This window comes from Pseudorca crassidens, chromosome 11, assembly GCF_039906515.1.
Source record: "Pseudorca crassidens isolate mPseCra1 chromosome 11, mPseCra1.hap1, whole genome shotgun sequence".
Lineage (NCBI taxonomy): Eukaryota > Metazoa > Chordata > Mammalia > Artiodactyla > Delphinidae > Pseudorca > Pseudorca crassidens.
The window spans coordinates 7,231,351-7,243,076 of NC_090306.1; the positions used below are offsets into that span (position 1 = coordinate 7,231,351).

General features: G+C 43.3%; 1 protein-coding gene across 1 annotated transcript; it reads right to left on the bottom strand.

Annotated features, from left to right (window-relative positions):
• Positions 1-800: 800 nt before the first annotated feature.
• AICDA (activation induced cytidine deaminase) lies at positions 801-9,834 on the bottom strand. Its single transcript, XM_067698616.1, has 5 exons — positions 9,696-9,834; positions 4,711-4,858; positions 2,117-2,390; positions 1,523-1,638; positions 801-1,129 (listed from the first exon to the last, which is right to left on the bottom strand). The coding sequence occupies exons 1-5, from the start codon at positions 9,701-9,703 to the stop codon at positions 1,076-1,078; spliced, it is 600 nt and encodes a 199-aa protein (XP_067554717.1). The 5' UTR covers positions 9,704-9,834; the 3' UTR covers positions 801-1,075.
• Positions 9,835-11,726: the final 1,892 nt, after the last annotated feature.

Sequence of the window (11,726 nt, forward strand, 5' to 3'; positions counted from 1 at the left end):
ATATATATATATTTTTTTTTAAATTTAGTTTTTATATTGGGCTGGGTTGGGTCTTCGCTGCTGCGTGTGGGCTTTCTCTCATTGGGGTGAGCGGGGCCTACTTTTCGTTGTGGTGCACGGGATTCTCATTGCGGTGGCTTCTCTTGTGGCTCACGGGCTCTAGGAATGCGGGCTTCGGTAGTTGTGGCTCGCGGGCTCTAGAGCACAGGCTCAGTCGTTGTGGTGCACGGGCTTAGTTGCTCCGCGGCATGTGGGATCTTCCCGGACCGGGGCTTGAACCCGTGTCCCCTGCATCAGCAGGCAGATTCTTAACCACTGCACCACCAGGGAAGCCCTTAAAAGGATCTTTTTGCAGATTTGTTACTTGAGGTATACATTCACTTTTAGTGTGTCTTCTTCACAGCCCTCAAATTCATTTTAAGATCCTTTATTATACAAGAGCCTAAAGGTGACCAGGCATTTTCCATACCAAGAAAAAAATCCTCTGTACGTACAAACATAAAAACATACTTCAGACAATTAAAACATGCAACACATGCTTGGATATTAATGCTTTGAAGAGATGGCTTGGGGTTACAATCACCCAGGTTCTCTCATTAGGAAGTTCTGTGGATCACAGGGTGACAGAATTTTGTTCACTTGAAAGTGAGCCCCAATGGAAAAGAGTAGAAAAATTTATCATTAATACCACTGAAAACTCAGAACAAGAATCAAATAATAAAGAATACCGGTTATAAAACATTTGATCCTCTCACCATGCTCCTCAGTATTTACCTTCTGCTTTCTCTCTGCTTAAATGGCAGAGTATTGACACTTAGGGGCTCCCAGGCCCTGCAGTTCTGTCGTTTCCCAGTAGGGGGCGATGCTGCATTTAAAAACTGCACCAGTTGCGGCATTAACCCTGGTGGGTCTGGGTTCCTTCTATTTTCAAGACATTTTAAAAACATCTATGAATACTTTTTTCTAAACTCAGAGAAAGTTAGAGTTGAAGAAAAACAGAATTCTTGAAGGATAGTTCTTTTACCCCCTGTCTTCAGAGGTATTTCTTTGTGTGTGACATTCTTGAAGGTTGGTATCAAAGTCCCAAAGTACGAAATGCATCTCGTAAGTCATCAACCTCATATAGGGGCTGTGGAGAAAAAGAGAGAGTGGATGACTTTGTAAACATTTTTGAAGAAAGTAAGGGGAGAGGGGCTTCCCTGGTGGCGCAGTGGTTAAGAATCCCCCTGCCGATGCAGGGGACACGGGCTCGAGCCCTGGTCTGGGAAGATCCCACATGCCACGGAGTAACTAAGCCCGAGCGCCATAACTACAGAAGCCTATAGCCTGTGCTCTGTAAAGTTTTCATCAGAGGAAAAATAAGGAGAGAATGATAAATACACACACACACACACACACACTCACACACACAAACACACACGACAATGTGGGAAATATAAGAAAAGGAAGTGTAAGTAGCTCCAGGGATAGATGACTTTGGAGAGAGAAAGAAAATGAGAAGCAAAGAAGACCCTTAACTTACCAAAAGGATGCGTCGAAGCTGTCTGGTCAAACGAACCGAATTTTCATGCAGCCCCTCCCAGGCTTTGAAAGTTCTTTCATGATTTTCCACAAAAGTATTCCAGCAATAAAAATAATCTATAAAAAAAAGGAGGGGGAAAGGGATAGCTCAGATCTCAAATCATGAGGAAAGAAAGAAAACCCTGGCTCCGCCCAAAGCCTTGGGTCCAAGCCATTGGTTCTTTTTTTTTTTTTTTAATATTTTATTTATTTATTTGGTCTTGCTGGTTCTTAGTTGCAGCAGGTGTGCTCCTTAGTTGTGGCTCGCAGGCTCCTTAGTTGCTGCATGTGAACTCTTACTTGCGGCATGTGTGTGGGATCTAGTTCCCTGACCAGGGATCGAACCCGGGTCCCCTGCATTGGGCACGTGAGTCTTAACCACTGTGCCACCAGGGAAGTCCCAAGCCATTGGTTTTTTTCCTCCAATTCTAGTTGATAACTTTTGGCTCCAAAGGCGAACCAGAACTCCCAGAATTCTGCCCCCCTGGTCCCCCCACCCTTCAATCTGAATTGCAAACCGTGCTTTGCTGAGCCGGGCAGAAAGGTCCCTGCGCACCTTTGAAGGTCATAATGGCGATTTGGACCCCAGCGCGGTGCAGCCGCCTCAGCCCCTCGGGCTCCGCCTTGCGTTCCTTGTCGCAGAAGTAGAGGCGCGCTGTGAAGATCCTCAGACTCAGATTGGGGTACCCTCTCAGGAAGTCGGCCACATGCCGCGCGCAGTCGTAGCAGGGGCTCCAAGACGTGAACCAGGTGACACGGTAGCACCGCCCGGGGTCCAGGTCCCAGTCGGAGATGTAGCGGAGGAAGAGCAATTCCACATGGCATCCCGCCTGGGGAGAGAGCAGAGGGCTCAGTGGAGGGTTACTGACCTTGACTGCCCTGCTGGTAGCTTTACAGTCATTAATTTGTGTCCCTCCCAGGGTGATCTTTTTTGGGGTGTCTGCAGTTTTGTCCTAGGTTACAGGAAGGTTAAGCAACTGCTGGAAAGGACACAGTGTAAGTGGTGAGCCCAAACACTTTGCACTTTTGGCCCTAGGAAGGGAAAAACGTACAGCTTCTCTGTGGAATGGGGAGGATGGAATGAGTTGGGTGGATGAAGGAGAAGCACACTATCTCAGATTTCATTTTTGTTTGTGAAGTTCCTTTTTCTTCCTTGGAGGGGAAGGCAAATGGCTTGGAAGGGCTGTTGATGTAACGTTGTGGAAATACACTGGACCACTAAGTGGAGGTCAGAACATTTAGGGTTAGGAGATAGATTATGAGACTGACAGGTGAGTGTTGTTTTTTTAAAATTAATTAATCTATTAATTAATTAATTTATTATTTTTGGCTGCATTGGGCCTTCGTTGCAGTGCGCTTTTCTTGTTGCACGGCACAGGCTCTAGGTGCGCAGGCTTCAGCAGTTGTGGCACGCGGCCTCAGTAGTTGTGGCTCGTGGGCCCTAGAGTGCAGGCTCAGTAGGTGGGGCACATGGGCTTAGCAGCTCCACGGCATGTGGGATCTTCCTGGACCAGGGATCGAACCCATGTCCCCTGCATTGGCAGGCAGATTCTTAACCACTGCGCCACCAGGGAAAGTCCCTGAGTGTTGTTTTGAGAGAGGTAATAGGTGCCACTGGGGCTAAGAGCAATTAAATACAGGGATACCTATATTGTTGTGCTTGGCTGTATTGGACTTTGCAGATATTTTGCGTTTTGAAGGTTTGTGGCAACCCGGTCTCGAGTACGTCTATCAGCATCATTTTTTCCAACAGCATTTGCTCACTTTGTGTCTCTGTGTCACATTTTGGTAATTCTTGCAAATTTCAAATTTTTCATTATTTTATTTGTTATGGTGATCTGTGGTCAGTGATCTTTGTTACCACTATGATTCTCTGAAAGCTTAGATGATAGCAGTTTTTAGCAATAAGCTTTTAAAATTAAGGCATGTACTCTTTAAAAAAAAAATTTTATTTAGCTGTGCCGGGTCTTAGTTGTGGTGCACGGGATCTTTACTTGTGGCCTGCTGGATCGGTAGCTGCATGTGAACTCAGTTGCGATGTGGCATGCGGGACCTAGTTCCCCGACCAGGGATCGAACCTGTGCCCCCTGCAGTGGAAGCGCAGAGCCCTAACCACTGGACCGCCAGGGAATTCCCAGCAAGTCCCCTTAATACTGCAGAAAAGTCATTAGTCCCAGAATCTGAAGACCCAGGTTCCATTTCCTGGCATCGCCACTCTTGTGACTTAAACAAGTCACCCAACTCTTGGATCTCCTGATTCTTCATCAGCGGAATGAAGTTTGGTTGTGAGGATTAAATGAGAGGGAAGGAAAGGGTTGTTAACACAAAAGCTTTCTATGTTTAGAATGTGTCTTATTACCAAATAGGAAAGAGATTAGAATGTAAAACAATTGCAGTGAGATAATTTACACAATACAAATGGAGACCAAAAAAATTGGAGAGTAAAACTAGCCCTAGAAACTAGCCAGTGTCATTCCACCCATGGATTCTTCCCTGGGATTCCACCAAGACTAGATGTCACTGCATGTTATGAGAGGAAATATTCATTGGCAGAAGAGTATGTGAACCCATCTGGGTTTTGGTGAAGAAGTCTCTTGGAAATGTAATTCTCTGATCTTCAAGTTTTAATTAATGGCTTCCCTGAGTTTTCTGAGGCTCACTATTACGTATGTACTTACTGGCCTCTGATCTAGGTGAGCAGGAAGGAATAGAACTCATTTGGAAGACAGAATGGAGTCATTAATTTTTCCTAAATTTTTCTTCCTTAATTTTTTAAAATTCTAAAGCCACAGTTTGTTTTTCCACATTTAAAATTCAGCTTGAATGAGCTGTATATATATTCCCCCAAATCAAAAGCCTCTTTCTTTGGATATCTTCTTTAATCTTAAAGGCAATTTGGATGCTGGGGAAAGGAGAGGAAGTTTTGGGGCAGTTATTCTTGGCATTGAAGCAAGGTGTGGCCTTGATGTGCTCAGCATGATTGGGGAGGACATTAAATGACACCCTTTGGGGTATTTCTATTGTGGTTGCAGGGACATGTAAAAAAAGATTTGAGGAATCTAGTGGAGACAAATGAAACAGGCTGAAAGTGGTACCATCAGCAGGTGGCTCTAAAAATGCCCTGCTTGGGAAGCAGGTATTAATTGATACCTTGTTTCGAAGGTGCCCAAAGTCCAGTGAGAAGGAGGTGGCGCTATCCCGTCGCTTCACCACGTAGCACAAGTAGGTTTCATGGCGGCCCTTAGCCCAGCGCACGTTTTTGAAGTGGTAAAGAAACTTCCTCCTCTTCATCAGGAGGCTGTGGGTGAGAGGAGGGAGGAAGTGCGGGAGCATCGCTGATGCTCTGGTCACTCCTGGCTTTCCTTCAGCTTTTTAAAAAAAATCTGTAATACTTGGGCCAAACCAAAGGAGATGCTCTTGCTTCCCTTTGTTGGATGCCTGAGACTTACTGAGCTTGGAATCCATTACAACCCCCTTATCATGCTTATATTTAAGACCAGTTGAGACAGCAAGAAACCCAAAGCCAAACGCACTCACAGGACAGGCTCCTCCCATGGCTGCCTTCTAGATGCTGATAACTTGGAATTACAAACCTGTTCCCCAGTCCCATATTTCCCGTCCAATCTCTATCTAAATGTCCAGCATGGACCTCTAACTCACGGGGTTAACACAGTATTCCCAAATTGCCCTTTCCTGAGCTGCCTCTCCTCTCCTACCGACTTTCCGTCCCAAGGAACCAGGCTAAAAGCTTGGAATCATTTTTGATTCTCCTTCACTCCTCATATTGAATTAATTTATTAATCATCTAAATTTATTGAGTCAAACTTTCAAATATTTCTGGATTTGTTCCTGCTCTACTTCCTCTGTTCTCTGCTTCAGTCCAAGCTCTAATCTTTCCCTTTATCCGTTGTCCTGACCTCTTAACTGGTCTCTCTGCCCGCAGTCCCTTCAAAATAACATTTTCCACGAGGTGCCTGAGAGATCTCACAAAAGCCCAGGTGTGGGCCTGTCATTCTGATACCGAAAAGCCCCTAACTTCCGCTGGTAGAATAAACTCCAAACTCTTTAATGCAGTAAAGCTTTTACATCTGGACATCAATCTACATTTCTAGCCTCGTTTCCTAGTATTTTCTCTTTTCCGCATCACTTCAGCCTCCCCGCCATGCCTACAGCAGGACCCCTGGCACTAGTCTTTTCTTTCCAGCCACCTGACTGCAAGCTTCCCTGCCTTTTTTTCCACTGGGCAAAACCTACCCATCCTTCAAAGCCTTAATCACAATTTCAGACCTTTCTCACTGCCACTATGCCAAAATTTCTAGGCAAAATCAAACATTAACAGCAACAAAAAACCCTCCCGTAGTTTCCTACTGTTCTCCGCTTATCCTTATCAAAGCATTCAACCTTTGTTATCAATTGATTGCTACATCTGTCTCCTCAATTAGAATTTCTGTGTTTTGAGTCAGGAAGTGTCACTTTTTGAGTCATGCTTTTTAAAAATATGTCAACTTGCATGCTACTAAAAAGTAGAAAGTTAAAATTTTTTTAATGCTTAACCAGTATATCTAGTGATAATTAGACATACTATCTAATGATAATTACTGTTAATATACTTACGTTTTTCGTTCTAGTCTTTTTTATAGGCATGTATTTACAGGATTTAGATTAGGCTGATTTCCTGTGTAAATTTGTAATATAACCTAAATATTTTGCAATGTTCTTCACACATGGTGTGTGTGTGTGTGGGGGGGCAGGGCGGGTTAGGGGAGGGGCGGATTGCACTTTGTTTCCCAGCACAGTGTCTTGCATATCATAAGCACTAAATTGAGTTGAATTTGTGGAAATACTCTCTAACACAAGTTTCTTTGTGGTTGTGAACACACCACAAGCTATACAGTGCGGTTGATACCAAAGCATCAGGAGTGAGTGTCCCTGGTTTTTGTCCTTGGACTTTTCCAGAAATGTACTTATCTAATCTGTGGAGATAATGTTGCCACCTAGTGGCAATGAGCAGAAGTGCAGAGGACTTGTCAAAGTAATGACCTAGTCAGTAATTTGAATACGGTTTGCTGGCAAGAGAATTGAAACTTTTTTCAATTTTTTTTTCTTTTACATTGAGGTATAATTTACATACTTCGCCCATTTAAAATGTACAATTCTATGAATATTGGCAGATGTAAACACCCAAAACTGCTACCACAATCAGGATACAGAACATTTTCAGGGCACCCCTCCCCCACAAGTTTCCTCACCCAACTTTTCAGTCAATTCTTCCCCTCCCTCCCAGGCAACCACTAAACTGCTTTCTGCAACTATAAATTATTTTCTAGAATTTCATATAAAGCACACATTATTTCCTCCTTTGTGTCTGACTTCTTTCACTAAGCATGTTATGACTGTGACATTCATTCCTGGTGTTGCATCTATCAGTAGAGTTTGTTCCTTTTTACGGCAAAGCAATATTCCATGGCTTAGATACAGCACATTTCGTTTAGTCATTCACCTGTTGATGGACGTTTGGATTGTTTCCATTTTGGGGCTATTGTGAATCAAGCTTCTACATTGATGTACTAGTCTTTGTATGGACATACGTTGATTATTGATATTTTAATAATGAAATACATGAGATAGACCCTGAAGTCAAGTTCTCAAATGTCACTCTTATTAAGTAGATAAGCAAGTGCTGGAGATTTTTAAAGCTGTTACAATTTGAATGTCTTCCTCACACACATGAAGGTTATAGGAATCCACTTTTTTTGGGGGGCGGGCCATGCTGCACGGTATGTTGGATCTTAGTTCCCCCACCAGAGATCGAACCTGTCCTCCCTGCAATGGAAGCACAATGTCTTAACCACTGGGCTGCCAGGGAAGTCCCTGGAATCCACTTTAAATCCTGAGGCAGAGATGGTGGTACATCTAAATCACCAGTATATACATTACGTATGTGAAACCGTATAAAAATTAGTCAGTCAGATTTTTAGAATTAAAAATGCACATTTGACAGGAATCCGAAATGGATGCTAACAAAGATCTAATAATAATTGGCTTAATTTAATTAATTTATTATTATTATTATTTTGCGGTACGCGGGCCGCTCACTGCTGTGGCCTCTCCCGTTGCGGAGCACAGGCTCCGGACGCGCAGGCTCAGAGGCCATGGCTCATGCGCCCAGCCGCTCCGCGGCATGTGGGATCTTCCCAGACCGGGGCACGAACCCGTGTCCTCTGCATCGGCAGGCGGACTCTCAACCACTGCGCCACCAGGGAAGCCCAGTTGGCTCTATTTTAAACTGATAATAGTTCACACGGTGATCACCACAGCCCTACCTCTGTTACTATTACGATTGTTAAATAATTAACATAATCAGCCTCAGCATAGAACATAAACCGAATACATAATACATGCTTAATAAATACTGGAGTGGAAGAAAAAACATTCTGTCTTTCGGGCCCAGTTTTAAATAGATTAAGCATAATCTCTTCATATCTTATTCATTCATAATTCATAATCTATACCAGTAAATTCCTTTTACATTTAACCTGTCTTCCTGGAGTGTGTGGATGTGAAGTGGAGAAAGGGGGACTATATGATGCACTGCAGGTGGTGTGGGAGCCCTGTTCCCATGAGGAGTAAAAAAGTGTCCTGGGAGTATAAGAAAGGACAGGACATAGACTAAGGGATTCACATAGCCTTCTGTCTCCTACCCCACATGAAAATACAGTAGCTCTGTTTCCATCAGAAGTTACCAGTCACAGTGAAGTGAATTGCATGACCATGGCCTTGTTAATTAACTATCTTGATCCATCACTTTCTTTTACTATAGCTGGGGGCCTATGTCCAGCACCCTATGCTCCTCTGGTTTCTCTTAAGTGTTCGGAGGACTCAGCAGAGACAGTCTGTAAGGCCTGCAGGTTGACAGCTGCACAGGACAGCTGTGTTCCCTGAGGCAGAACACTGGCTGCATCCCCAGCAATGCAAACCGGAGACAAATGGGTTAAAAATAATCGTGACAAGGTCACGCTCTCCCGCCGTGTGCCATTACTACTGTGCTCTGCAGATAGTATTTTCCTTAATGAAAATCACGTATTTCCCTTTTTCTCCTGTTGAATTTCATCTCCTTTGCCTTCTCTGACTTTCTCTGAATTGCAGCTCTGATTTTACCATTGCTTTGCATTTCATTATTTACAGGTATCTCCACTGAGGCTTTTTTCTCTCTCTTTTACCTCAGATTAGTTTTCAAAATCTCACTGTAAACTGAGCTGACATTTGACATTTTTGCCCTCAATTTTCTGAAGGACATTGAATCTACCCTTAAGATTCTTAGCTCTGTAGTTTAAATTCTTTGTAAAAGATTAATTTGAGATAAAGTATGGATTAGGTGTAAATTTTCCTACATTTGCAATCATCAAAAATAGGACTAGATTAAGTTCTATGACAATAACATACTTGTCATAAACTTCATGTGAAGACATTGTGAAAATCGTACAAAAGACACAGTGAAGAAGTAAGTTAAGTCATGTCTGAAGAAATGGAAAGACTAGGTAAATAATAAATACCATTTGACTGCCTAACAATTGGGCCTTTAATATTAAATAAGTTGCTTGACTGATTTATCTCCTTATAATAGTAGACAGAGTCATAGTGACCTGCAAGCAATTAATTTTGAATATTGGCATTTAAAAAATAATTTCTTGGCTGTGTAATTATTCAGTAAAGTCTCCCTAGTAAAACTTTTCTTCAAGGAGTTTCATAGTTGAATGTTTACAGAATGATTACATAGTATTACATAGTATTACATAGTATTGCTATGAGCTTTTCATGATTTCAGTCTCTTAACATTTGCTTGGTTCATATTACTACCAGAAACTAGTTCTAACTGCAAGGACAAGTCAATACATAGTGCATAAAAGTTCTTTTGACTATGGGAAGAAAAGAGAAAGAGACAGTTGGTTGGAAAGCATGTTAAGATCTGAACAGAAGATGAGACAGAACTAGAAAAATAAATGTGCATCTTGACCAAGCAGATCTTGTGAGTCAGACAGTGACAGGGGAAGAAGGGGAGAGTTTACCCATCTTATTACTCAGATTTGCTCTGAGGGGAAGGCCAAACACAACCACCCACGAGCCGGCTGCTTTACCTGTCCATGGTGGACTCCAGCGTGGCTTTCTTGGCTCCCTGAAAGTCTTAGGAAGGGAAGCTTTCCTCCAGCACTGCTGCTGCTCTGGCTGACAGTGCATGGGCCCTACACATTCAAATTTGAACTCAGTCCTTTACGCCCCTCCCCACAACAACATTACCACCACCAGGCAGCCTTCCTCCTGTGTGGGTCCAGTGAAGGTGGGCGGGGTTTTCACAGGCCAAATCACATAGTTCAAATGATTGAGGGCCACTCTGCCTAATACGTAGGTTCCTTTAGGGCTGCCTCTTTAAAAGTCCAGTCCATGCTCCACAGGTAATATAGATCAGGGGACGGGAGGAGTAGTCAGTTTGTAAATTGTAATCATGGTAAAGTGATATCTTTAATTTTAGAAGCATAATAATAATCGTAGTAACTTTATTTATTTATAGTTTTTTATTTATTTAATTTATTTATTTTTGGCTGCATGGGGTCTTCGTTGCTGCGCACGGGCTTTCTCTAGTTGCAGCGAGCGGTGCGGTGCGCGGGCTTCTCATTGCCGTGGCTTCTCTTGTTGTGGAGCACGGGCTCTAGGCACGTGGGCTTCAGTAATTGTGGCACACGGGCTCAGTAGTTGTGGCTTGCCGGCTCTAGAGCGCAGGCTCAGTAGCTGTGGCGCACGGGCTTAGTTGCTCTGTGGCATGTGGGATCTTCCCGGACCAGGACTCGAACCCGTGTCTCCTGCATTGGCAGGCGGATTCTTAACCACTGCGCCACCAGGGAAGCCTGTAACACTTATTTAAAGGCATCTTGTGTTCCATCAGCCAAAAGCATCTATTCCCTCATTTAATTACACAATATCTCAGAGTCTCAGTAGAGACCAGCAGTAACTGCTCCTGCTTTGTGGCCGGGCAAGTAAACCCAGTTATATAGGACTTAGGACAGAGATTTTGCTTCCCAAACCGCTTCTTTGATTGCCTTACAAGAATTGCTAGAAGACTAGATGTTGACACCAAAGGATTTTTGCATAAGCCATGTTTTCCACAAACATGGAAGCCATATTCTAATTTAAAGTCAGAAGCAGCAGCATCTCAAAGAACAACAAAAAAAAAGATTTGTTTCAGCAGAATCAGCATCTAAATGACTGCACTGAACTTGGAAAACAGGTCGGGCTTTTCAAATAAGAGGCTTTAAATTCCTTCCCTCATGCAAGCTGGTCTATTAAAGATTTTGCTTCTCCCTCCTACCTGAGGCCGTATGCATTCTATTTATTCATTCAGTAGAAACTTAATACCCACTAGATGATAGAAACGGTGCTGGTGTTACAATAGTGAGCAAAGCGGCAAGGGTTCCTGCTCTCTTCCTGCCTCAAGGCTTTGAACACCATCTCTACATTGAAGATCCCCCCAATCTGTAGGTCTAGGCTGGACCTCTCCCTTGAACTCAAGGCAAGTATGTCCATCTTCCACCTCAGCATCTCCATCTGATTGTCTGATGGGCATTTCAGACACGGCTGAAACTGAGCACCTGTTCTCTCTCCCAACATATAACCTGCTCATTTTGCTGCCTTCCCTGTCTCAATGGCATCAGTGGCAACGTCATTCTTCCCATTGCTCAGGCCAACCTGGCCGTCTTCTTGATTGCTCTCTTCCTTTTAAATCCCATGCCCAGGGGGAAGGCTGGGGGTGGGGGCAGGGAGGGATAGACTGGGAGTTTGGGATTGACATGTACACACTGCTATATTTAAAATAGATAACCAACAAGGACCTGCTGTATAGCACAGGGAACTCTGCTCAATATCCTGTAATAACCTCAATGGGAAAAGGATTTGAAAAAGAACAGATGCATGTATATGTACAACTGAATCACGTTGCTGTACACCTGAAACGAACACAACATTGTTAATCAACTATACTCCAATATAAAAAAAAATTAAAAAATAAGTAAATCCCATGCCCAAATCCTGTTCACTGACCACTTTCACCACCTCCAGGTCTAAACAACCTGGATGGTGACATTCAGCCTCTCAACTGGTCTTCCTTTCTTCAATTA